A 27962-nucleotide genomic window follows, 5' to 3' on the forward strand; every position below is an offset into this window, starting at 1 on the left:
TCCCCTTGTTGCCTTCTCTATTTTTTGGGAAACAAAGTTGTCTGCTAGGTTTGTTAGGAACCTGTTTGATCTTCCACTTGGTGCAGAGTTTGTTTCCCAGTTGATGTCAGGGTAGTTAAAATCCCCCATTACTACTGTGATGTGCTTCCTACATACCTTAGTTAGCTGACTAGCAAAAAGTTCATCTACTTCCTCTGTTTGGTTGGGTGGCCTATAGTATAGACCTATGGCAATATCGTTTTTCACCCCTTTTATATTGACCCAAATACATTCAAGATGATTTTCATCATTGTTGTGCTCTATTTCTGTAGAGATGTAATTATTTCTTATATCTTAAATCTTATATCTTAATTTTTTTATATTTCTTAAATCTCTGTCTCTACCTGAATGTGAGGCGAAAGCGCCACCCACTCTTTGTTACAAGCCTCCAGGCAGCACACAAACCATGAATCGTTGTTAAAATGGCTTGTCGAGTAATTTTGAGCAGGGTAGGGATACTACTCGAAAGCCCCTTCCTGGGAAAATCTGCACTTTTTTGAACAGCGATGGCTGAAAAGGGGTGGTTGATTAATAACCCCTCCCCCCCCGGGGTGAAATGTAAAATTTGTTAGTACCGGTTCTGTGGGTGTGGCTTGGTGGGGGGGCTAATGTGACTGGCTGGGTGTTGGCCAACTTTTTTTGTTTTTTATTTTTAAAAGCATTTTTTCTACAACCTCTTTGGCCAGAGATTGTAAAAAAATGCTTTTAAAAGGCTCTGACAGTCCCAGCTGAGTTGCCTGATCGTCAGAGGCTTTTGTTTGCTTTTAAAAGCATTTTTTTGCCTTTAAAAGAAAAAAAAGCCTTTGACAATCAGGCAACTCAGCTGGGATCGTCAGAGCCTTTTAAAAGCATTTTTTTCTACAACCTCTTTGGTGAAAGTAAAAAAAGTAAAAAAAAAAGCATTTGATGATCGTGTGGCTCAGCTGGGCATGGGGGGGGGGTTGGCAGGGATTTTTGCTACCGGTTCTCTGAACCACCCGCCGCCATCGGTACCAGATCGGGCGATCTGGTCCGAACTGGGAGCATTTCACCCCTGCCTCCCCCCAGTGGTGGGTTGCCCCCGGTTAGTAAAACCGGCGGGAGGCTCCACCCACTGACCCGGACGTCATCAGGAAGCTTCTGCGCGCGGCCCCATTGAGAACCGGTAGTAAAGGTAAGTAGAACCCGCACCCCTGCCTCCTCCCCCCCATCCTACTCACGCCCTCATCTTTTAGCTATTGTATTTCTATTTTTATGCAGGTAGTCCTCAACTTACGACAGTTTACTTAGCGACTGTTTAAAGTTACAACACTGAAAAAAGGGGGACTTATAACCATTTTATAATGGATGGGGAAAGCATAGCCTGCAACAAAATAGAAAGAGAGAGAGAGAAAGAAAGATTTTAAATAAAAGAGGCAGGATCCAAAGTTACAACCTGTGATTAAATTCGGGTAGTCCTCAATTCGTTTAGTGACCGTTTGGAGTTACACCACCACCCAAAAAGTGACTTATAACCATTTTTCACACTTACGATGGCTACAGCATCCCAATTTACATTTAAATGTATGAATTTAAATGTAAATGTAAATTTAAATGTATGAATAATTTATATTCAGATGTTGAGCAACTGGTTCGTATTTATGAGCCTTCTGACCCGCAAATGGGGAAACCGGATTCACTTAACACCCTGTTACTAATTTAACAGCTGCAGTGATTCAACTTAACAAATGTGGCAAGTCGTAAAACAGGACAAAACTCGCTTCACAAGTATCTCAGCAACATAAATTCTGGGCTCAATTGTCCTCAGTCGTACGTCGAGAACTACTGGGATTTTTGTCCTCAAATTCCGACCACAATGGAGCCCAACATTTCTGTTGCTAAGTGAGACAGCTTTTAAGTGCATTTTGCCCTACTTTATGACCTTCCTTGCCACAGTCATTAAGCAAGTCTGGCAGTTGTTAAGTTAGTTAACATGGTTGTTAAGTGAATCCCCTTGGACTTTGCTTGTCAGAAGGTCGCAAAAGGGGATCGCGTGACCCCGGATTCGCTTAACAACCATGTTACGAATTTAACAGCTGCAGTGATTCACGTAACAAATGTGGCAAGAAAAGTCGTAAAGCGAGACAAAATTCGCTTAGCAGCTGCCTCACTTAGCAACATAAATTTTAGGCGCAATTATCCTAAATCATAAGTCGAGAACTACTGGGATTTTTGTACAGGCAGTCCTCGAATTCCGACCACAATGGAGCCCAACATTTCTGTTGCTAAGTGAGACAGCTTAGCAAGTGCATTTTGCCCCATTTTATGACCTTCCTTGCCACAGTCGTTAAGCGAATCCCTGCAGTTGTTAGTCGCATGGTTGTTAAGTGAATCCTGCTTTCCCCATGGACTTTGCTTCTCAGAAGGTTGGAAAAGGGGATTGCGTCACCCCGGGACACTGCGACCGTCGTAAATATGAGTCAGTTGCTAAGCACCTAAACTTTGATCACATGACCCTGGGGATGCTGCAGCCGTCGTAAGTGTGAAAAGTGGTCATCAGTCATGTTTTTTTAATGTCGTCGCAATTTCAAACGGTCAGTAAACGAAATGTTGTAAACTGAAGATTCCCTGTAGTATTTTTATATGGTTTTATTTTGTTAATGGTGTAAGCCGCCTAGAGTCTCCCTGTGATAAGATGAGCACCCAATAAATAATAAAATGATAATAAAATAATAAAAAATAGATATAAAATAATATATAATATAATCATATATATATATATATATATGTTTTCTGAGGTTTTCACGGGTGTTTGTATATAGGTCTTTGGTTGTTCGGGTTTTCTCCCGTGTAAAATTGGAAGTGTCTTGGCGACGTTTCGACGAAGTCTCATTCGTCATCTTCAGGCTTCAGCTTCGTGCTTCTGGGAGCAATGTGTGATATATATATATATATACATATATATATATATACATATATATATGTATATAAAAGGATGTATGTATGTATAATTGTTCCAGCATAACTCTGGAACGGCTCAAGCAATTTCAACCAAACTTAGTACACAGATGACTTACCCTCTGGAAACAAATACTCGGGGGGGGGGGGGGTGTGACACAGCTTTGGTGTGTGTGTGTGGAACTGTGGAACGCCGTTGTGGCCACTGAGGAGAACGAGTGCATTCTAGAGCGGAATGTCAGTTCCTTCGCAACTCCCTCTGGAAAGCCAGCCATGACGTCTGCCCTCCAGTGGACCAATGGTGAAGTGCCTGATGAATTTGGGGCAAAGTGCCAGGAAGAGGAGCGCGTGGGAGGGGGAAGGGAGAGAGCATGGAGGGTGGACATGGGAGTAGGGGAGTAGAGGGAAGAAAGGCTCCTCCCAATGGCTCCCAATAGTGTGGGGGTAAGACACCCCTAACATCTCTCCGGGGTGTGTGTGGGTGTGGGTGTGGGTGTGTCTGCCTGTGTGTTCCAGCATAACTCTGGAATACCTGGGCTGTTAAGGAGAGTGAGTGCTAATGGGGAAGTGCCTGACGTTCCCTTCTCTTGGCAGAAGGCGCCCCCTGGTGGATTTGGGGCAAAGTGCCAAGATTGTAGAAAAGGCAGGAAAGAGAAGCGCACGGGAGGGGGAAGGGTTAGGGTTAGGGCAGGGATGATAGGCATGGGAGCAGGGGGAAGAGAGGCCCCTTCCAATGGCTCCCTGTCAGACAAACGCTTCGACGTCTAATAAATATCCGGGCAACAGCGGGTTATCGGCTAGTAGAATTTTTTTTTTAGAATTTTTATTTTTTTATTGGCCAAGTGTGATTGGACACACAAGGAATTTGTCTTGGTGCATATGCTCTCAGTGTACATAAAAGAAAAGATACGTTCATCAAGGTACAATTGATTACAACACAATTGATGGTCAATATATCAATATAAATCATAAGTATAAAATAAAATAAAAAATAATAAAAAAAACTTTAGATTTGAAGTTTCCAAGGTGCCCGTGGGAAAAACTCAGTTGGAAATTCCCACCATTGAAGGAGCCCATTTAACGACGGTCAATCCGCGTGTCAGAAACCCCGCAAGGAATCCCCTCTGCTGGCCAAAGCCCAGGGAATCTCAGGCTGTCACACTACTCACTCGTAGGACGTCACAAAGTATTTCTGAACGTGGGGAAGAAGGAAATTTCTCCCGTGGTTTCCCGGAAGCGGCTCGATTTCCCAGCCGTTGCCTCCCTTGGATTCTTTCTCCCAGGCGTCAAAGCCTCCTGCGGCGGGAGATAGAAGACGCAAAGAAGAGGACGGCACTGTAGGTTGGATGTTCGGCACTTTGGAAACATTTCAAGGTAGGGAAAAGAGACCACCAGGAAGGTATGCCCTAAAATAGGCTAATGTTTTCGGGAAGCAGAATTATGGAATTGGTTGCATTGGGTTAGTTCAGGATGGGGTTTTTTTTTATTTGCTTAGCCATGTTGGCAACTCTGTTTGGATCTCCCGGTGGTCTTCCATCCTGGCCTTGATTCACTTTAATCTAGGATCAGACCAGAGCTGGTCAGGTGAGCTGCAGGGGAAACAACCTTTGAGTGATCCAAAACTGGTCTGATAGTTTTAATTGGGAATTTTAAATGGGTTTTAAATGGAGTTAGCCTAAATTTAAATATTTCATTTTAAATTATTTTAATGTTTGTAATATTGTTTTTATATGGCTGTAAACCGCCCTGAGTCCTTCGAGAGTAGGGCGGTCTAGAAATATAAATAAATAAAATAAAATAAATAAATAAAAACTAGACAACCCCCCCCTCAATAGCCCAGCCCCTTTGACCCCTCCCCCACCTTCAGCACAGGGGTTTTTGATCAGGTTCCTCTTCAGGCTGCAGAGGAAATAGAAATCCTGCCAGTCTGGGATGTGGCTCTGGCCAATAGCCCTCATCCTGGCACTTGAGCCTCCAGAGCGAAGGCAAGTCTACCAGCCTGTGCCAGAGGGAGCAGACCAGCTGGCAGCGGAGCACCAGGTCCCGGGCCGGCACCAGCACCAGCACCGCAATCAGGGCATCCTCAGGGAGGGTCTCCATGCTCGCCATCAGTGAAGAGAGAGAAAAAAGAGAAAAAGGAGAGAAGAAAGAGTGAAGAGAGAGAGAGAGAGAAAGAAAGAAAGAGAGGGGGGAGGGAGAAGAAATAAAGAGAAAGACAGAGGAGAGAGGAGAGACAGAGGAAACAGAGGGGAGACAGGAGAGAGAGAGGAAATGGGAGAGAGGAGAAAGAAAAAAAGAAAGAGAGAGCGGAGGGGGGGGAGAGAGGAAACAGGGGAGACAGGAGAAAGAGAGAGAGGGGAAACGGGAGAGAGGAGAAAGAAAGAAAGAAAGAAAGGAAGGAAGGAAGGGGGAAAGGGGAGAGAGAGGAAACAGATGGGAGAAAGAAGTATGAGAGAGAGAAAGGAAATGGAGAGGAGAAAGAGAAAGAGAGAGAGAAAGAAAGAAAGAACGAAAGAAAGGGGAGGAGAGGAAACAGATGGGAGAGAGGAGAAAGAGACAGAGAGAGAGAGAAAAAAGAGAAAAGGAGAGAAGAAAGAGTGAAGAGAGAGAAAGAAAGAAAGAAAGGAAGGAAGGAAGGGGAAAGGGAGAGAGAGGAAACAGATGGGAGAAAGAAGTATGAGAGAGAGAAAGGAAATGGAGAGGAGAAAGAGAAAGAGAGAGAGAAAGAAAGAAAGAACGAAAGAAAGGGGGAGGGAGAGGAAACAGATGGGAGAGAGGAGAAAGAGACAGAGAGAGAGAGAGAAAAGAAACGGGAGAGAGGAGAAAAAAAGAAAGAAAAAGAAAGAAAAAGGAAGGCAGGAAGGGGAGGAGAGGAGAGGAGAGGAGAGGGAGAGGGAGGAAACAGAGGGGAGAGTGATGAAAGGGGAAGGAGAGAGAGAGACTCGTCTTGGAGCTGTGTTGACGTTCGCAGAGGTAGAACCTCCCCAGCCAGGGGCAGCCTACCTGAGCCGAGGCTGAAGCGACAGGGAGGAGGGAGGGGCGGGGCCTCCAGCTCCAAGGCAGCCACATCTGGGACTCCCCGACCCCAGCACCTCCCTCCCTCCCCTTCCTCGCCCCCTCCAGCCCCGGAGCTCCCCTCCCCCACCCCGGAAGAAGCCCCGCCCGCTCGGCCGAAAGATGAGCCGCGCATGCGCCGCGCCCGGCCGAAAGCGAAAGCGAAGCCGGGATTCCTCGCGCCCGCAGAGCTACGAAAAGGGAAGAGAAGCGGGCCTCTTTCCCACACTTCCGAGTTCGCTCTCCGCAAGTTTCTCCCGCTCGGTTTTCTCTTCGGAACTCCCCGAAAGTGGCCGGCAAAGGAAGCAGGGGGAGTCCCCGGAGCCCCCTCCCTCATCCTCCAGAGCTGCGCGGGAGGAAAAAGGACCGCGGGCCGTCTGGGGGAAGGGGGCGATGGTCTCCCTGCGGGGAGGGCGTGGCCCCGGGGACCGCGTCATCGCATGCAAATGAGCGGGATTCCCTTTTCTCCCCCCTCCCCGCCCCGCCCTTGGGAGGGGGTCTCCACCGCCCTTCCGTTTGCAGACCCTCCCCCCCCAAGAGCCCCGGGGACCACGATCAAATCCATAGCGCCGCCGAAGAAAGAGGGCTTCTGAGCGTGTGCAAAGCGCCCCTCCTTTTGCCTGGCCTTGGTTTGGGGCGTGCGGCGGGGAGGGGGGGGCTCCCATTAGCGCCCTGCTTGCCTTGGCTGCTCTGACCCGGTTAGAAGGGCGGGGATGGGATGGGATGGGACGCCACGAGGAAATCCCAGGACTGTCTAGGATGTTCCTAATATCAAGGGATGGGGGGGTGTCTTTCCAACTCGGAGCCCCCCTCCCCAATGAAGAGTGGGGGGAACCCCTCTCCTGGCCACCCCCTGCTAAGTCAGCCCCCTCCCCTCCCGCCGTGGGGGGGTTGTATTGGCACAGATTTGGGGTGGGGGTGCCTTGACCCCTCCCATCCCCGCCTGGCCGGCGTCCCGTTGGAGTTACTTGCCTGCGCCAAGTAGCCCAGCGCAGCCCAGCCCAGCCCAGCCCAGCCCCAGGAGGGGAGGCGGAGTCTCTCGGCCGGCTCCCCCAACAGCTGGCTGGCCGCTGTCTCACTCGCTACCCTCGCCCGCCTGCCCGTTTGCAGCTCCTGGCATCGCCTGCAGCCCCCCCCCCACACCCTCCCTTCCTCCCCTGGGATCTCTCCCCCCTTCCCTCCTATTTGGAGCCCCCCAAAACTATAGAAGACCTTAATTCTCCCAGGGGTGTATGTGGGATTCAGTCCTTGTCCCCCCCCAATTCCTCCCCAACGGTGCAAGCTTTGCAGAGCTGCAGATCTCTTCAGCGGGGCTTGGGGACGCCAGCGCTGGCAGGGGACGCCCCTCAAAAAGTGGCTTAAAAAAGGGACAATGCAACTTCTGCTCCTTGCTGGGTGTGTTTGTGTGTGTGAGAGAGAGAGAGACAGACACACACACCCCAAAAAAGGGCAGGAATTCTGCAAGAGGGAAATTGGGAAGGGGTTTTTCCAGGCTCAGGAGCAAAGGAAGAGTAGACCCAGAGGGATAGCGATGGAGAGACCCTGCTGCAGATTTGAGGAGGGGTCCAGCAAGAAAGACTGACTCATGATCCCCTTGGCAACCCTGCCTCCATCTCCCAAAGAAATCACCAGGTCAGCAACTTAGATCTGCCCAGAAAGTTGCCTCCGAAGAAATAGGATAGGATAGGATAAAAAGTGTGGAATAGAATAAATGGAATGGAAATATGGTAGGATAGGATAGGATAGGATAGAAAATGTGGAATAGAATAAATGGAATGGAAATAGAATAGGATAGGATAGGATATAGAATAGAATAGAATAGAATAGAATAGAATAGAATAGAATAGAATAGAATAGAATAGAATTCAATTCTTTACTGGCCAAGTGTGATTGGACACACAAGGAATTTGTCTTAGGTGTATATGCTCTCAGTGTACATAAGGAGAATAAAATACGTTCATCAAGAATAAAGAGATACAACACTCAGCGATAGTCAAGGTTACTAATAAACTATTAAATCGTACTAGGAAATAAATAAAAACAATATAAATTGAAAGATACAAGAAACATGGTTATAGTAATAGATGGGAAGAGATAGTAATAAGAAGATTAATAGTAGTGCAGATTTAGTAAATAGTTTGACATTGTTGAGGGAATTATTTGTTTAGCAGAGTGATGGCCTTCGGGAAAAAACTGTTCTTGTGTCTAGTTGTTCTGGTGGGCAGTGCTCTATAGCGTCGTTTTGAGGGTAGGAGTTGAAACAGTTTATGTCCAGGATGCGAGGGGTCTGCAAATATTTTCACGGCCCTCTTCTTGATTCGTGCAGTATACAGGTCCTCAATGGAAGGCAGGTTGGTAGCAATTATTTTTTCTGCAGTTCTAATGATCCTCTGAAGTCTGTGTTTTTCTTGTTGGGTTGCAGAACCGAACCAGACAGTTCTAGAGGTGCAAATGACAGACTCAATAATTCCTCTGTAGAACTGGATCAGCAGCTCCTTGGGCAGTTTGAGCTTCCTGAGTTTGATTCTGCCCTCCTTTGATTGCTTTCCGAGGGGCAACGGAAGGAACCCACTCAGCAGGGTCTCAAATGACCCCGTAGCGCCAACCTCAATTTAGCCAAACCGAGGAACCAAAGTCCCTTGTCCTGCCACTGAGATGTGGGCCAATTCTCTCTCTCTCTTTGCCACCCCCCCTTCAAGGACATCCTTCCGGAGCCCCTCCTGGTGCAGATCCTGGCCTGCCTGCCTGCCCTCAACCTGGTGCTGGTGTGCCGCCTGGTTTGCTCCCAGTGGAAGGCACTGGTGGACGGAGGGGCCCTCTGGCTGCTGAAATGCCAGGAGGAGGGCTTCGTGGGCGAGGATGCAGATGTGGAAGCCACAGAGAGCTGGCAAACCCTCTATTTTCTCCATAAGAAGAAGTGGAATTTGGTCAAGAACCCAAACGGAGAAGGTAAACAGGTATCCCTGCCTTTGGAACGGGGGGGGGGGGAAGCAGCCCCTGGCCCAGATCTGGGCAGCGCCCTCCCGTTTGGCCCCTTTTTCCCTGAGCCAGGCTCTCTGGGGGGGTCTCTGGGCCACCGAGGGGAGACCTTCAAAGGGCATCAGGAAAGTCCTTTTCCTCCAAGTAGGCGATGTTGTGACCCTAACCCTAACCTTGTGGAGCAGCTTTAGCCGTGAAAGAGCTCCTAGTGGATAGTAAGTCTCTGTCTTTTCCAAGCCCCCATTTGCTGTTCGATGGGATCCCCTTTGGGGACAATCAACAAGCTCATGATTCCCAGATCTGCTGTTCCATCTCCATTCTGATCCAAGTACAGTATCATAAATGAAATATTGCCAAATTCTTCTGCAGGAAATGATGGAACTACAAGGGGAATGTGCAGGAATTTTAAAATCTGAAAGCTGGTGTTTTGTTTTTTTTTAAAAATCCCTTTACACAAAAAAGCCTTTACACATCTGAATCTTTTTTCTACAGTTGTCTAACATCAAAATACTCTTTTTTAGACAAATAGGTGATACTGAAACAAAGCCTCAGCAAAACCTCTCAACCACATATTGGTATGTTATAGGGAACATTGCAGAGCAGGTGACAAATAAAACGAATCATAGGGAAAAAGAGATTATTCATAAATGCCTGGAAAACTTCAGGTTGATTGTGAGAAACGGTTCATTTAATGACCATTTAAAGTTACAACAGCAGTGAAAAAGTGACTTGTGATGGTTTTTCCCAGGATCAAGGCAGCCTCCCCAGGGTCTCCAGGTGATCAACCTCTGAATTCCTGGCATCCACTTATGATGGTTACAGTGTTTTAGGGTCACCTGATCTCCTTTTGTGACGTCTTACAAGCAAAATCAACAGGGAAGCCAGATTCACTTAACAACCATGTTACTGACTTAACAACCGGAGCGATTCACTTAGCAAGAAAAAGCAAGAAAGGTCATAAAATAGGGCCTAACTCACTTAGTGACCATCTTGCTTAGCCACAGAAATGTTGAGCTCAGTTGTGGTCGTAAATCCCATCCTGCCTCTTCCAGTAAGTGGGAGAAGCTGCCCAGAAGCTCCAGATCTCCTCCATGTTGTTCCAGAGGGAGGAAAATGGGGAAATGAGCTCAGTCAGAAGGGAGGAGATTCTGGCTGGAGGACAGAAGGAGAGATTAGAATTTGAGGGCGAAAGAAGATGTGACTTGAAGGGTTTGTGAAGGGCAAACGTTTTGTTGTTCATCATGTGTACATTTTGGAATGCGGGTAGCGCTCTTATCTTGGATGGCAAACCTCATTTAAGCAGCGTTCCCAGCATATACAAGAATACAGGATGAAACAAAGTTGTAGCCCTGAAACACTGTTGCATTTGCTTTCTAGCATGAAGACGTATTCTCACGAAAAGCCAATGATGTAATTACTAATCAATTATTGTGCCTTGGAGACCAATTAACCAATAATGAAGTAACACGTATGTTAGGTGAGACATGAGAAACTGAGAAACTATATAAACTTTGTCTGATGCTCAATAAAGTGCTGTTGATTCTAGATTTTCTATGCTGTTGATTCTGGACATTGTTTGCTATAAAGTCTGATCTATCATCTTCAGCCTCTGGGCCCATGCAACGTTGACTGAATAAAACGAGCAAGGAATATTAGGAAATGAATAAAAACTATGAAAAAAGAATATTTCGGCAAAAAATGCAACTAAGTCAAATGTATTTGAATATATTGAATTGTGTAAGCTCTGATAAGGCCAATACTCTGTTCATAAAACAGGTATGTGTGTAGGGGGGGAACTATTTACAGACCCCTCGCATCCAGGACATAAACTGTTTCAACTCCTACCCTCAAAACAATGCTATAGAGCACTGCACAACAGAACAACTAGACACAAGGACAGTTTTTCCCCAAAGGCCATCACTCTGCTAAACAAATAATTCCCTCAACAATGTCAAACTATTTACTAAATCTGCACTACTATTAATCGTCTCATAGTTCCCATCACCAATCTCTTTCCACTTATGACTGTATGACTATAACTTGTTGCTGGCAATCCTTATGATTTATATTGATATACTGATCATCAATTGTGTTGTAAATGTTGTACCTTGATGAACGTATCTTTTCTTTTATGTACACTGAGAGCATATGCACCAAGACAAATTCCTTGTGTGTCCAATCACACTTGGCCAATAAAATTCTATTCTATTCTATATTCTATTCTGTTCTGTTCTAAAAAATCAATAAAAACTTGTTCTACAAATATCGGAAGGAGGCTATCCCACCCTCCCTCCCTCCCCCCTCCCCCGTAGAAACAGTATTTGCACTGCTCCGTCCGCCTCTTTTGGCTTTTTCCAAGGTCGGCCGGAGCGCCTGGCCTTTCACCTCCCAGCAGGGCAAGCCAGGAAGGGAGCCTTGGCAGAGAAAGGGGAAGTCGGCCCTTCAGCTGAAGCATTTCCCAGAAATCGCCACCAATCCTGGAAACCGAAAGTGAGGCTGTGGATGTTACGCAAAAGAAGCTGGCTTGACCGAAGGGGTCAGAAGGGGTCAGGAAACAGATGCTGCATCTGCGGGACAAACATCTGTCCCGGTTTCCTTGCTGAGGGGCAGCAGAGAAAGGGGTCAGTCTGGAGGAGTCCTGCAGTTCCCTAAAATTAGATATTGGCTCTTTTTGTGTGTGTGTGTGGGGGGGAATCTCCTGAGCGCCTCCTAGAGCTGTGAGGGTGAACCGAAGGCAGGTGGGCCACAGGTGGCAGGCAGAGCCTTCTCTACAGGCACACCAGGCGTGGGCCCAGCTTCTCCCAGAGCTTGGACCCTGAAGGCCCTCAGAGATGACAAAGTTTCTAAGTAGCCTTTGGCTCTCTCTCTCTCTCTCTCTCTCTCTCACACACACACACACACTGTGGACCATGTGGTTTTATACACACACCCGACATTGTTCTGCAATTGACTCTTCTGCTCCGTGTGTGTGTGTGTGTAAAAGGATGGAGAAAAATTGAGGGGGAAAATTAAAAGAGAAAAAGTCAAAGAAAGGTGGAAAAGAGGATGCAAGAAAGGGAGAAAGAAGAAGATGAAAGAATGGGAGAAAGGGAGAAAAATATCAAGAGATGAGATCTGGGAAAGACTGAAAGAAAATGGTTAAAAGTAGGAGAAAAATGAATAGAAGAAAAGAAACTAAATAGTGGTAGAAACTTTCTTTTTTTTCTTTCTGAAATAATGGAAATGAGAAGAAATATACGGATTATTGTAAAAAAGTAGTAAAAAAGGTTGAAATGACTGAAGGAAATAAAAAAAAGAGAAGGAGGAGAAGTAAATTAAATGTGGAACATATAATGGGATATATGTTTTCTTTTTCTGTTTGTTTCTGAGAATACATGGAAAGAGAGAATTAAAGTTGATGGTAAGGAAATAAAATTTAAATATATTGAAGGGAACATATATACTGAAATACTAGAATTAGTAGAAACTTGCTAATTGTTATGTATGAGATATGATGTCTGTGCACGCTGTAAATATATGTTTCCTTTGGCACTGACATAAGACAAACATGCCACACCGATGTACGTATTGTGCCTTTGAAGCTGTAAGACAGACACGCTGGCGTCCTGGAGTGTTGAGGTCCCATTGAGTAAATTCCTGGATTGTTATTGGGACCTCATCCCAAAAGTGTCTGGCAATTGTCAGGATATATATCCCATCATTTGATCAGAGCCCATCATTTGATCTCTCCCCACCCCACTCTGGCTGAGAACATGTATGTCATCCTCCAGGGGGCCAAATAGCCACATCTGAAAACAGAAGAGACTAATGGTGCCCAGTAAGAGGCACTATCCTATTTCAAGAGATACACAAATTAGATTCCAGAATACGCAGATGCCAGAGTTGAGGAATTATGACCTTTTTGGTATAAGAGGACATTGTTTTCTCTCATGAGTTTTGTAGCTCCTTCCTTGCATGTATGTATCATCTTATGTGTTTGGAACGACTCACCATTTGAGCCTGATCAGGATTAAATGCTATTATACTCAAGCCTCTGTTTAAGTCTCTTGATTGGCAGTTATGAGCTTAGACATATTAATAAGTGAACCTTTCATTTTTGGCGCCCAGTCATGGGGCTCGAAGGCAATGCTTTTCTTCGAAATGGCTACATTTAGCCCCCACAATACTGAACTCCATTGAAGTTCAGCAGGCCTTCAAAACGGTGGGCAGGAAAAACTGGCATGGGCCATAGACAATGTCAAAGAGCGCTCCCAGTACGTTTTGAACTGGTGATGTTGGACTGGCCGGATGCCAGCAGATCCTGATTCCAGCCGGACCTGAACGCCCCATTGAGGCTTGAACCAGGTATTGGGGAAGATTGTACTCTCCTAGGTGAGTGAAAAAATTTTTTGGGGAGGAGGTAAGAGGGGAGTGTTGCTTTGTGTGTGTATGAATGAGAGGAGGGAAATTCCTACTAGAGGTTTGCCCTCCAAGTGAGTGTGGAGATCCAATCTGCGGTTCTGATTATTCCCGAGAAGAACAGCCAGAGAAGATCGCTTTGAAAGGCGTGTGAATGATGGAATAAAAGTCTGCAGTATGGGGGGGAGGTCTGACCAAAATTCTGAGCTTAAAAGGAAAGCCCAAGAAATTCTTTTGTAAAGGAGAATTTTGTCAGTCCCGCGCCTGGGGCCCAAACTCCCCCCCCCCACTGAGACAAAGTCCCTTACTAAGAAGGGGAGGGTTTTAACCAACTCAAAAAAAAACCCTGATGGAAGAAGCTCGAGAAATTCTTTTGGGAAAAGGTCTTTGGCCAAGACCTCCGAGCTTTCCCCAGCTCGAGAAATTCTTTTAGAATAGAATAGAATAGAATTTTTTATAGAATAGAATTTTTTATTGGCCAAGTGTGATTGGACACACAAGGAATTTGTCTTGGTGCATATGCTCTCAGTGTACATAAAAGAAAAGATACGTTCATCAAGGTACAACATTTACAACACAATTGATGATCAATATATCAATATAAATCATAAGGATTGCCAGCAACAAGTTATAGTCATACAGTCATAAGTGGAAAGAGATTGGTGATGGGAACTATGAAACGATTAATAGTAGTGCAGATTCAGTAAATAGTCTGACAGTGTTGAGGGAATTATTTGTTTAGCAGAGTGATGGCCTTCAGGAAAAAACTGTTCTTGTGTCTAGTTGTTCTGGTGTGCAGTGCTCTATAGCGTCGTTTTGAGGGTAGGAGTTGAAACAGTTTATGTCCAGGATGCGAGTGATCTGCAAATATTTTCACGGCCCTCTTCTTGATTCGTGCAGTATACAGGTCCTCAATGGAAGGCAAGTTGATAGCAATTATTTTTTCTGCAGTTCTAATTATCCTCTGAAGTCTGTGTTTTTCTTGTTGGGTTGCAGAACCGAACCAGACAGTTATAGAGGTGCAAATGACAGACTCAATAATTCCTCTGTAGAATTTTTTGGAAAAAGAAGAGTGAGGCCAGACCCCGAGCGGAGTCAGGTAAATTCCCTTTTAAAAGGGGCCTCTGGTGGCTCAGCAGACAAAGTTTGTCTGTTATTAACACAGCTGCTTGCAATTACTGCAAGTTCAAGTCCCACCAGGCCCAAGGTTGACTCAGCCTTCCATCCTTTATAAGGTAGGTAAAATGAGGACCCAGATTGTTGGGGGGCAATAAGTTGACTTTGTATATAAATATACAAATGGATGAAGACTATTGCTTGACACAGTGTAAGCCGCCCTGAGTCTTCGGAGAAGGGCGGGATATAAATGCAAAATAAATAAATAAATAAATAAAAAAGATAAACCTCTTTGGAAGAGTAGAACTCTAGACTGCGTATTTAGTCATTGGGACACTTTTGAGATGATTTGAGACCTATCATAGCCATCAAAGTTGCTTTTAAATCCATCTGGCCAACCTACTAGCGTGGGAGCCTGGCCTCCAGAAGACAGCTTTGATTTAGATTTTATCAACAAATTTGCTGATTTTTTGGCTACCATCAGACGAACCGAAGAGGAATTCTTTGTTGGTTTCTTTTTCAATCTCCTCTGTCAGCATTCAGAGCGCGTGTGGGCTCACTCCAACATCCTCTTCTAAAAATTGCCCCCTTGTCACTTTCAGAAAAAGAAACAAACTAGCCAAAGAGACTGAGGAGGAAGGAGAGTTTCCCCCACACCATATTACGATGCAAATGCTGGGCCTTTATATTGGCTTAAGTGCCTCCAGCAGCATTTCAGCCTGCTACGCAGGAGCAAGTGCTTTCAACAACACCTCAGCTCAATTTGCAGCCTGATTCAGCACTCCAATTCCTTTCAATTGGAATTCCCACCGTGCAGGGAATTCCTCCAAAGAACTTGTTCAATGTGTAATGGCCACTCGACTCGAGATTGTATAATGTGTTGCTTGAAATAGATTCGGAAAAGGATTTGGTAAAGGACTGTATGATAAAATGGGCACAGAATATTCAGGAACCAATAATGTTGGAAACATGGGAGAAAATCTGGGTTAGAAATGTTAAGTTTACACAAGCACAGAATTTAAGGGAAAAATTTTATAAGATGTTTTATAGATGGCACTTAGATCCCAAAAAATTATCATGTATGTATCCTGATATCCAAGCGAAATGTTGGAGGTGTGATTGTGATGACGCTACATATTTTCATATTTGGTGGACTTGCAAGAAAATTAAGGCCTTTTGGATAAGAATTTGGTGGATTATTCAAAATGTACTGAAGAAGAAGATAAAGTTCCTGCTGCAATTTTTTCTTTTGGGAATTATAACGGATTGTACAGGGATTGAGACTAAATTGATTCTGAATTTAATAACAGCAGCAAGACTGTTGATTGGACAATACTGGAAGAAAGAAGAGGTACCTACAATAGAAGAATGGATATTGAAAGTCATTAATTTGGCTGAGATGGCTAAAATCTCAGCTTTTTTAAAAGACAATACGCAGGAAAGATATTTAATTGAATGGAAAAAATGGATTGATTATCTACAAAACAGATATCAGATTAAGAAATATCAGATTGCCTTTGAATAATTAGAAAGTTATTTTATGTAATGGGGAGGGGGTTGGGAGATGAAAAGCTTTGGATGTGGTTATTTGGATTGGAAGGGAAAATTTTATTCTATGTTTGGTTTATGTATAACAATACCTTGTGATTGACCCGGGAAGCCGGGGGGGGGGGAAGGGAGGGGGGAAGGGGGTTTTCTGGGAGGGAGGGGGGAAAAAAGGGGGGAAAATGTTTTTGTTTTTTAAAAACTTTTTCAATAAAAAAAAATGTGTAATGGCCACTCATGGACCTAATGTGCCTGATGAGATCAACCCCAACACAGATCAGAGTGCCCACATCCTCCAGAGAACTAGGGATTTTGTCCTGCAAGGATTAAACCTGGGTGTCCCAAAAGAAAAAAAAAACAGTAAACTTCCACTGCGTTCATTGGATCCTTCAAAATCCCCCCACCCCTTTTTCTGAATCGTTTGAAGGATAGGTTCTGCAGGTTTCCTGACCTCAATCCTGATGATGTTTTGCTGAAAATAGCTTTCGTGGGTAAAAGCACCCCCAACACAAGAAAGAAATTGCAAAACTGCAAAAAACCCCCCCCACTTCTAGGGCTTAGAAACCCCAACACAAAGAAACTCAAGAGATGAGAATGCAAAAGCAAGCCATTTTTTCTTTTAGCAGTTGCTTCCTGGAGTCCCCAAAGAAGAGGGAGGGGAACTTCAGTTAACCCCTGGAGTACCTCCATCCATAGAGATCCATGTTGTCTTCAATTTGCCCATTGGAGGAGAAAACTGAAGGGTTTATGAAGGGTTAACATTTTGTTGTTCATCATGTATACATTTTGGAATGTGGGTAGCGCTCTTATCTTGGGTGGCAAACCTTCCCATTCTGCTATCTGTTGTCCAGCTTGCGGTCCTGGATGATATGGGCACACAGATAACAATTCAGCTAACTCTTCCCCAGAAATAGCAGCATCCTTCTTACAGGTTTCCATCATCTTTTGAAAAGAAGATTGTGGAACGATGTCAGGGGGAGGTTTTTGTGCAGTATCAGGAGGTACAGAAGGCAGCAAAAGTTTAGTTTCAGATATCGGAGGCAGCACTACAGCAGTAGAATGCTGAGGCAAAGGAGGTGATAAAAGAGAAACTTCTTCATGGCCAAATGTTTCCACAGCATGCCTACACAAATGCCAAGCATGCAAAATTTCTATCTCTGCTCTCGGCTCAGAATGCAAAACTTTACCAATTCTTTCCCAATCTGACAATTTTAAAGAACCCTTTTCAGGATACCATGAACATTTTAAAGCAATTTCTCGTACCAGCTGAAAAAGAGCTTTTTGTGAAACAGCTAAATCAGATTTTTTAAGAAGATAACACAATTCATCTGCATGCTTTCTCTATCCTTGTGAAAGCGAAGACCCCATACTTATAGAAACCTTGAAAGGTTGAGAAGCCTGAAAGTTGAAGGTGCACTGTCCTTGCCAGACAAAGTAAAGGGTCCCTGTTCGGGGCACCAAATGATGTGAAGGCCTGAAGGCAGAAGATGATAGATCAGACTTTATAGCAAATAATGTCCAGAATCAACAGCATAGAAAGTCTAGAATCAACAGCACTTTATTGAGCATCAGACAAAGTTTATATAGTTTCTCAGGTTCTCATTTCTCACCTAACATACATTAATTTTTCTTTTTCTTCTATTTTTGTTCGTTCTCCTCTTCCTGAAACATTAACAATTTTCACAGATGGATCACCTACTTGAGGTGTTGTGGTTTGGACAGATGGTCAACAATGGTTTTCTAAATACACTTCAATTCAGACCTCTGCTCAACATTCTGAGTTGGCTGCTGTTATTTTGGCTTTAAGATTATTTTCTGATCAATCTCTCAACTTAGTTGTTGATTCGCAATATGTATTTCTTACAATGCAGTCTCTTCCTTATGCTTATTGTTCAGCTTCTCTTGATGTCAATCTCTTATCTTTATTTTTATCTCTAAAACATATTTTGGACAAATGTGTTTTTCCTTTATATGTTGAACATATTAGAAGCCATACTCCTTTTCAGAATTCTTTGACAGAAGAAAATCAACGAGCTGATGAAGCTCTGAAAGATATTGCAATACTATTTTCAGATCCTGTTGCTAGTCATTCATATTTTCATCAAAATGCTAAGTCTTTGGTTAAACAATTTCATATTCCTTTTTCTCAGGCTCGTGATATTGTTCGAGGATGTACTTCCTGTCAACAATTTGCTGTTCCTTTTCCTATGGGAGTAAATCCTCGTGGAACAAAAGCTAATCAAATTTGGCAAATGGATGTCACACAATTTCCTAATTTTAAGCCATACACTTATTTGCATGCATCCATTGTCACATATTCTCACTTTTTGTGGGTTACTGCTTCTAGACATGAGCGCACTTCTGATGTAGTATCTCATTGTCTTTCTGCTTTTTCTGCAATGGGCCGACCGACTCAACTGAAAACAGACAACGGTCCGGCATACACTAGTAAGGACTTTGTTTCCTTTTGTCAACAATGGAATATTAAGTTGACTCATGGAATTCCTTACAACTCTCAAGGGCAAGCTATAATTGAGCGAGCTCATCGAACATTTAAAGCTACATTAACTAAATTACTGAAAACTGAATCTGGTCCATACAATCTGCGAAAAGTTCAAAATTTGATCTCTATTGCTCTTTATGCTTGGAATTACTTAACCTTTTTAGATTCCTTTTTATTTATTTATTTATTTATTGATCAAATTTATATACCGCCCTATCTCCCGAAGGACTCAGGGCGGTGTACAGGCATTTAAAAACACATAAATACACTATAAAAAACAATTAAAAAACTTATTCTAAGAAGCCCGTTAATTTAGAATTAAAAATAGAATAAAACCCAATTTAAAACCAGTAATTTAAAATCTAGCTCAGTCCTGCACAATTAAATAAATATGTTTTAAGCTCACAAGGAAGGCCCGGAGGCCCGAAAGCTGACGAAGTCCGGGGGGTAGCTCATTCCAGAGGGTGGGGGCCCCCACAGAGAAGGCCCTTCCCCTGGGCGTCGCCAGACGACATTGCTGCGCTGACGGCACCCTGAGGAGACCCTCTCTGTGAGAGCGCACGGGTCGGTGAGAGATATTCGATAGCAGTAGGCGGTCCCGTAAGTAACCCGCCCAATGCCATGGAGCGCTTTAAAGGTGGTCACCAAAACCTTGAAGCGCACCCGAAGGCCACAGGTAGCCAGTGCAGTCTGCGCAGGATGGGTGTTACGGGAGCCACGAGGGCTCCAGCTATCACCCGCAGCCGCATTCTGACTAACTGCAGCCTCCGGATGCCCTTCAAGGGGAGCCCCATGTAGAGAGCATTGCAGTAATCCAGGCGAGACGTCACGAGTGCGTGAGTGACCGTGCATAGGGCATCCCGGTCCAGAAAGGGGTGCAACTGGCGTACCAGGCGAACCTGGTAGAACGCTCTCCTGGAGACGGCCGTCAGATGATCTTCTAGAGACAGCCGTTCATCCAGGAGGACGCCCAAGTTGCGGACCCTTTCCATCGGGGCCAATGACTCGCCACCGATGGTCAGCCGCGGATTTAGCTGACTGTACCGGGATGCCAGCATCCACAGCCACTCTGTCTTGGAGGGATTGAGCTTGAGCCTGTTTCTCCCCATCCAGACCCGTACGGCCTCCAGACACCGGGACAGCACTTCGATAGCTTCGTTGGGGTGGTCCGGTGTAGAAAAGTACAGCTGGGTGTCATCCGCATACAGCTGGTACTTCACACCGAAACCACTGATGATCTCACCCAGCGGCTTCATGTAGATGTTAAACAGAAGGGGCGAGAGAATCGACCCCTGCGGCACCCCACAAGTGAGGCGCCTCGGGGCCGACCTCTGCCCCCCTGTCAACACCGACTGCGACCGGTCGGAGAGATAGGAGGAGAACCACCGATAAACGGTGCCTCCCACTCCCAATCCCTCCAACCGGCGCAGCAGGATACCATGGTCGATGGTATCGAAAGCCGCTGAGAGGTCTAATAGGACCAGGGCAGAGGAACAACCCCTATCCCTGGCCCTCCAGAGATCATCCACCAACGCGACCAAAGCCGTCTCAGTGCTGTAACTGGGCCGGAAACTGGACTGGAACGGGTCTAGATAGACAGTTTCATCCAGGTGAAGGGGAAACTGATGTGCCACCATACTCTCTACAACCTTCGCTGCAAAGCAAAGGTTGGAGACCGGACGGTAATTACCTAAAACAGCCGGGTCCAGGGAAGGTTTCTTGAGGAGGGGCCTCACCACCGCCTCTTTCAAGGCGGCCGGAAAGACTCCCTCCAACAATGAAGCGCTCGTAATCGCCTGGAGCCAGCCTCGTGTCACCTCCTGAGTGGCCAGTACCAACCAGGAGGGGCACGGGTCCAGTAAACACGTGGTGGCATTCAATCTACCCAACAACCTGTCCATGTCCTTGGGAGCTACAGGGTCAAACTCATCCCAAACAATGTCAACAAGACCGCCCTCAGACGCCCCATCTGAATCGCCGCAATCTTGATCCAGACCATCCCGAAGCTAAACGATTTTATCGTATAGATAACCGTTAAACTCCTCAGCACGTCCCTGCAACGGGTCATCCCGCTCTCCCTGGTGAAGGAGGGAGCGGGTCACCCGAAACAGGGCGGCTGGGCGGTTATCTGCCGATGCAATGAGGGAGGAGGCGTAGCAACGCCTCGCTTCCCTCAGTGCCACTAGGTAGGTCCTACTATAGGATCTAACTAGTGTCTGATCAGCCTCCGAACGGCTGGATCTCCAAACACTCTCTAGGCGTCTTCTCCGGCGTTTCATCTCCCTCAGCTCCTCAGAGAACCAAGGAGCTGGTTGAGACCTGCGCCGGGTCAGAGGCTGCAAAGACACGACACGGTCTAAGGCCCTGACCGCGGCTCGTTCCCAAGCTGCGACCAGTTCTTCAGCCGTGCCATGGGCAAGATCCTCAGGGAATGGCCCAAGCTCTGTCAGGAACCTCTCCGGGTCCATCAGGCGCCTGGGACGGAACCACCGTATTGGTCCCGTCTCCCTGCGGTGTTGGATGGCGGTCTGAAAGTCTAGACGAAGGAGAGAGTGATCCGACCATGACAATGGCTCAATAACTACGTCTCCTAAAACCAGATCACTCATCCACTGACCAGAGATAAAAATCAAGTCCAGTGTGCCTCCCCCAATGTGGGTGGGGCCATCCACTACTTGAGTCAGGTCCATGGCCGTCATGGAGGCCATGAACTCCCGAGCCGATGCTGATGATGTGCCGGAAGAAGGCAGGTTAAAGTCCCCCATGACCATAAGTCTAGGGGTCTCAACCGCCACCCCGGCAACCACCTCCAACAACTCGGGCAGGGCTGTCGTCACGCAGCAAGGAGCCAGGTACGTGACTAACAGGCCCAACTGACCCCTATGGCCCCACTTCACAAGGAGGGATTCACAACCGGCAATCTGAGGAACAGTGGTCTCCCTCGGCTCCAGACTTTCTTTTATAACAACCGCCACCCCACCACCCCTACCTTGATCCCTCGGTTGATGGAATGCTCGGAAACCTGGTGGGCACATTTCCCCAAGGGGCACCCCCCCTTCAGTGCCCAACCAGGTCTCCGTGATGCCCATAAGGTCCGCGGAGCCCCCCTGTATAAGATCACAAATAAGGGGGGCTTTGTTCACCACAGACCGAGCATTGCACAACATCAACCGAAGGCCCAAGCTCTGAGGATCCTGACCATCTGGGGAACGGGAGAAGTCCAAGGGGTCGGAGCGCATGATTGCTTTCAGACATCGAGCACGCGCTCCCGGAAATTGATATGACCCCTCGCTTCCGCCATACCTGCCTCTCCCACTTACCGTGTCAATAGAACCACCCTCACGAATAGGAACACACTCCTCCCCCATAACCTCCGAACCTGATAAAGAAGAACCGCTGCGAGCATGTGCAGGAACTGGCCCCCCACCCGACGGGTTACCCCCATTACCCGCCCTTACCCTCCCACCCCTTAAAAATTCCCTCTCTAAAAAACCCCACAGGCTCTTCTTTTTCGCATGCCACCTCTGTGGGTCCCAAGACCCGTCATGGAGGCCAGCCCTCGGTAGTGAGGAGGGCCATTCCTGCGAGGCGGGGGCACCTCACAGGCGCAAGAGTTCACAAGAAGTATAATGTGTAGCAGCTGAGGATAGAAATTGGCAGTATAGAGGCTCCATCTCCGAATGGCAAGATGATAACAGATGGTACTAGTCCAGAATGAGGACAGACAAAGAATGGAACACCAGTTGGCACCGAATGACAGTCTGGATGGTAATCTGTCCGGTGCATAGTCCAAACATCCTGGAACCGGGGGTGAGGGGAAGTGGCACTCCGGTCGCTGGCCACGTCTTCCTCCGTCTTCCTCTGTCCCCAAATAGATCCCTTGTCTCCCCCAGAAAGTCCTAATAGGACCAAAAACGGCCATAGAAATCCCAAAAGGCCGAGGAGGGCATGGGTGATGTTATCACAGTCACAGACTGGTTACAGGGGAACAACTCCGGGATGCCTCCATCATCTCCCCGCAGTCCTCCAACAACCACCTCCAAACATGGCCAGGAATAAATCCTAACCATTCCAGAGGCCAGGTCTCTCCAGACCTCTCCCTCCAAGAGGCGAAGCCCATATAAGAGGCTAAACCTCTCCGAGAGGCTGGAGGATGTGAAGGCTGCCAAGTCCACAGTCCGGCAGCAGGGAGAAAGCCCAAAAGCCAAAAAGCCATGGCAACGAGGCAGATGGCAATAATAAGGGTAGATGTAATACCTCCGCTATCATCCAGATCATCCAGGGGACCATAGGCCCAGGTTGCAGAGGCAAGAACCCGAAAAGTCCAGAATCCATAATCAGAAGACGGGCCGGGAAACGAGCCAGAGACGAGAGACCAGCCGGCTAAAAGAATCGGCCGAGAAACGGCCGAAGAAAAACGCTGACTCATCGCCCCACCTCCGAGCCTAAAACATGGCCGCCCAGGTCCACCACTTGCCTACCCAGCCTCGTTCTCAGCAGCCATGTATGTGAAAAAGTCCAAAGACCTCTCCCATGGCTGCCAGAGATAAGATCTACCGGGCCGGGGACAGCAAGCAGCTAAACGGGCGGCCGAGGCATTGGCAGCATCGGAGGGGCCTCTCACCGCCGGAGCCGAATCTTCAGCGCCGCGCCATCTTGCGCATGCGCAGAGCCATTAACCAATAATGAAGTAACACGTATGTTAGGTGAGAAATGAGAACCTGAGAAACTATATAAACTTTGTGTGATGTTCAATAAAGTGCTGTTGATTCTATTTTTTATTTATTTATTTATTTATTTATTTATTTATTTATCAAATTTATATACTGCACCATCTCCCGTAGGACTCAGGGCGGTTTACAGGCATATTAAAACAATATAACAATATAATAAATAACATTTAAAACCCAAATTAAAACTAAATATTATCCAAGCCTGGTCACTAAAACAGTAAGAACCAATAAAACCCACATTAAAATTTAATTAAAACATTTTGTTCTTAGGCTAGTCCCGCACGTTGAAATAATAAAGTCTTCAGTTCACGTCTGAAGGTCCGGAGGTCAGGAAGTTGTCGTAGTCCTGGAGGAAGCTCATTCCACAGGGCTGGTGCCGCCACAGAGAAGGCCCTCCCCCTGGGGGTCACCAACCTACATTGTTTGGTCGACGGCACCCTGAGGAGGGCCACTCTGTGGAAGCGCACAGGTCGTTGGGAGGCAATCGGTGGCAGAAGGCGGTCTCGAAGGTATCCCGGTCCTAAGCCATTCTAGACTTTCTATGCTGTTGATTCTGGACATTGTTTGCTATAAAGTCTGATCTATCATCTTCAGCCTTCGGGCCTTCGCAACTTTAACGCTCCTTGAACAACGATGTCCCAGTTCGGTCACTGGGCGGGGAGGCTTCAGGCCAGAAACCCCCAAACCCTAGCTCCTTCACCCCTCGTATCAGCCTAGACCCCTGAATTTTATCCTGAAAATTATTGATGGGGCTCTGGAGGGCCAATTGCTTCCCTCAGACTCTCCGATGGAGCTAAAAGTAGGGGACAGATCTCACTCTTTTTGAGTGACACAAGCTACTTTCAGGGACCATCACTCAAGCATTCCTTTCTACATATTGCCACAATGTTTTGGGAACACATTGGGAATGTTTTGGGAAAAGATTTCCTAGCAAAAAGCTGGGAGCAGTTATAAAATGCACTCAGCAGGGAGTCCCCCTTAAAATTCCCCTAGAAAGGGCTTATCTATTTCCTGGAAAAGTGAATGATCCTTAATAGCCCTGACTCTAACAAGATAAACGCCCAGAACATCCCAGGGCAGAGACACGTAGTAACATTCTAGTGCTTAAAGAGATAGATTCAATAGGTAAAAGTAAAAAGCTCATAGAAGAGATGGTTACTTTATGCTGTTATGTGTGGTAAGAAGACCCAGGATCAATTTGGTGTGAGTTCTGTTAAAATTCTTGGATACGCACCCATCGTGATAGCATGTGGAATTGAATGGGATTGAATTGATTGTGATTTGTATGGCCAAGCTTGCAAATTACTTAAACTTCTCAGCTTGGAACTGTGGGAAACTGGGAGTAGTAGAGCCCACAATCACATTCATGATTTAAACTGCTCTCTGAGTTTTCCCACTTGAGGGGAGAGGATTTAAAGAGACAACTTCCCCAGGTCTGTAAATGTTGTTTGATGGAGTGTGTGCGTGTGTATGTATGTATGTGCAATCATTTCCAGACCTGGATAAAAATTGTTTAGAAAGCTCCCCAAGATAATTGTGATGCTTGATTTGCATGGAGTGTGTGTGTGTGTGTGTGTGTGTGTGCACGCGCGCATGCAAGCAGCCTGGTTGCAGTGTTGGAGAAACTCATTGAGAAGGTGTGAGATTTCTCTGGCTCATCTTAACTACCCTTCCCTCCCCCACCCTCGCTCTCTGTTGAGCCAGGTTGGGGTGGGTGGGAGAAAGGGGGGCTGGAAAACAACCATTTCCCCCTCCTCAGAGTGGATTTTTGGAATTTTTTTCTCTCTGTCCTCGCTGGCTCATCTTAACTACCCTTCCCCCCCCCTCGCTCCCTGTTGAGCCAGGGGTGGGGGTGGGCGAAGGGGGAGGACCATTCACCCCCCTCCATTTTTTTTCCTCTGCTGAGCCTGTCTGAGAAGGGAGGGGCAAACGGGTGGAATAGGCTCCCTGCAGCATTTTTTTTCACTGGTTTGGTATTTCTTCAATTTTCTTTTCCACCCTGAATACAATTTTGATTTTAATTTTTAATTTTTTCCTTCTTTTTCTGGAAATTTTTGAGGTTTAAACTGCCTAAGTAAACTTATACATTTATAAATGTTTTCAAAGCACAGAGTTGACTCAAAATGCGTCATTTAGCTTTTTATTTTTTGAAGCTGTTAACATACATTAACATACATAAGAGTTGGAGGCGACCTTGGAGGTAACATAACATAACAACAGAGTTGGAAGGGACCTTGGAGGCCTTCTAGTCCAACCCTCTGCCTAGGCAGAAACCCTACACCATCTCAGTCAGATCGTTATCCAACATTTTCTTAAAAATTTCCAGTGTTGGAGCATTCACAACTTCTGCAGGCAAGTCGTTCCACTTATTGATTGTTCTAACTGTCAGGAAATTTCTCTTTAGTTCTAAGTTGCTTCTTTCTTTGATCAGTTTCCACCCATTGCTTCTTGTTCTACCCTCAGGTGCTTTGGAGAACAGCCCGACTCCCTCTTCTTTGTGGCAACCCCTGAGATATTGGAACACAGCTATCATGTCTCCCCTAGTCCTTCTTTTTATTAAACTAGACATACCCAGTTCCTGCAATCGTTCTTCATATGTTTTAGCCTCCAGTCCCCTAATCATCTTTGTTGCTCTTCTCTGCACTCTTTCTAGAGTCTCAACATCTTTTTTACATCTTGGCGACCAAAACTAGATGCAATATTCTAAGTGTGGCCTTACCAAGGCATTATAAAGTGGCACTAACACTCCACGTGATCTTGATTCTATCCCTCTGTTTATGCAACCCAGAACTGTGTTGGCTTTTTTAGCAGCTGCTGCACACTGCTGGCTCATATCTAAATGGTTATCCACTAGGACTCCAAGATCCCTCTCACAGGTACTACTATTGAGCAAGGTACCTCCTATACGGTACCGGTGCATTTTGTTTTTTGGCCTAAATGTAGAACCTTACTTTTTTCACTGTTGAATTTCATTTTGTTAGATAGTGCCCAATGTTCAAGTCTGTCAAGATCTTTCTGTAACTTGAGCCTATCTTCTGGAGTGTTGGCTATTCCTGCCAGCTTGGTGTCATCTGCAAATTTGATGAGTTCCCCATCTATCCCCTCGTCCAAGTCATTGATGAAGATGTTGAAGAGTACTGGGCCTAAAACAGAGCCTTGGGGTACTCCACTGCATACCTCCCTCCATGTGGATGTAGTTCCGTTGAGGACTACACGTTGAGTGCGGTTGGTCAGCCAATTACGAATCCATCTGGTGGTGGTGCTGTCTAACCCACATTTTTCTACTTTATCTAGTAGTAGGTTATGGTCTACTTTATCAAATGCTTTACTGAAGTCCAAGTAAATTATATCAACAGCATTCCTCTGGTCTACTAATTTTGTCATTTTGTCAAAGAATGCGATAAGATTAGTCTGGCATGATCTGTTTTGACAAACCCATGTTGGCTTTTGGTTATTACTTTGTTTGCTTCTAGGTGTTCGTGATTCGTTGCTTGATTATCTTTTCCAGAATCTTCCCGGTATTGAGGTCAGGCTGATAGGTCTGTAGTTTCCTGGATCTGTTTTTTCCTTTTTGAAGATGGGAACTACATCAGCTCTTTTCCAGTCCTCTGGCAGCTCCTGTGCTCCAGGATCTTTGAAAGATATAGTTCAGTGGTTCTGAGATCACGTCTGCCAGTTCCTTCAGAACCTTGGGGTGTAATCCATCCGGTCCTGGTGATTTGAACTCGTCTAGGGTAGACAGGTGTTCACTTACCATTTTCTTCCCTATTTTAACTTGCGTTTCTAATCTGTTTTTTGTAGTGCTGTTTTTGATAGGTTGGATTGTTTTTCCTTTTGTGTAAAGACAGATGCAAAATATGAGTTAAGTAGATCTGCTTTCTCCTGTTGCTTGTCATCTTCTTGCCACTTTCTCCCAGCAATGGGCCAATTGTTTCCTTGACTTTTTTCTTGTTTTTAACATGTTGGAAGAAGCTTTTTTTGTTATTTTTTACTTTTGTCGCTAGCCTTTGTTCATTGTGAGCCTTAGCTTTCCTCACTTCATCTTTACAGGCTCGGGCTATTTGCTGATATTCTGCCTTAGTTATTTGCCCCTCTTTCCACTTTTTATATTTGTCCTTTTTGTCTTTCAATTTGTCAGATAGTTCTTTATGCATCCATGCTGGTTTCTTTTGAGATCTATTATTTTTCTTCTTCATTGGTATTGTGCTAGATTGGGCTTTTATCATCTCACTTTTCAAAATTTCCCAAGCTTCTTGAGTTGTTTTCCCTCTGAGGATTCTCATCCATTGAATCCTTCTCAAGCTCTCTCTAAGTTTATTGAAATTAGCTCTCTTAAAGTCCAAGACTCTAGTTTGACTTTGGTTTTCTAGTCCAACCCCCTGCCCAGGCAGGAAACCCTACAGCATTTCAGACAAATGGCTATCTTCTTATGTATGGGTGTCAATTGTCAGGATATATATCCCATCATTTGATCAGAGCCCATCATTTGATCTCTCCCCACCCCACTCTGGCTGAGAACATGTATATCATCCTCCAGGGGAACAAATAGCCACATGTGAAAACAGAAGAGACTAATGGTGCCCATTAAGAGGCACTATCCTATTTCAAGAGATACACAAACCAGATTCCAGAAAACGCAGATGCCAGAGTTGAGGAATTATGACCTTTTTGGTATAAGA

At 45.7% G+C, this 27962-nt stretch overlaps 3 protein-coding genes across 4 annotated transcripts in view; 1 reads left to right on the forward strand and 2 right to left on the reverse strand.

Moving 5' to 3' along the window:
- Positions 1-6059, reverse strand: part of LOC131183921 (F-box only protein 6-like) — a 30117-nt gene extending 24058 nt beyond the window's left edge. The window contains exons 1-2 of one of the 2 annotated variants that reach the window (XR_009151872.1): positions 5959-6059; positions 4125-4251 (exon numbers count right to left, since the gene is read on the reverse strand). Coding sequence is in view for 1 of the 2 variants with exons in the window: in XM_058154698.1 (XP_058010681.1) it covers positions 4125-4251; positions 4817-4913 (224 nt within the window). In the remaining variant the exon portion in view is untranslated. Of the gene's footprint in view, positions 1-4124; positions 4252-4816; positions 5186-5958 lie in introns of those variants that run through there. The other variant, XM_058154698.1, reaches the window with a different exon arrangement.
- Positions 1-27962, reverse strand: part of LOC131204986 (uncharacterized) — a 218388-nt gene that overhangs the window by 143246 nt on the left and 47180 nt on the right. The window lies entirely within an intron of this gene.
- Positions 6250-27962, forward strand: part of LOC131183918 (stonustoxin subunit alpha-like) — a 41137-nt gene continuing 19424 nt past the window's right edge. Inside the window, exons 1-2 of the mRNA XM_058154692.1 lie at positions 6250-8360; positions 8709-8958. Coding sequence (XP_058010675.1) covers positions 8277-8360; positions 8709-8958 — 334 coding nt within the window. The 5' untranslated portion in view covers positions 6250-8276. The remainder of the gene's footprint in view (positions 8361-8708; positions 8959-27962) is intronic.

Source organism: Ahaetulla prasina, chromosome 11 (genome assembly GCF_028640845.1).
Source record: "Ahaetulla prasina isolate Xishuangbanna chromosome 11, ASM2864084v1, whole genome shotgun sequence".
NCBI lineage: Eukaryota > Metazoa > Chordata > Lepidosauria > Squamata > Colubridae > Ahaetulla > Ahaetulla prasina.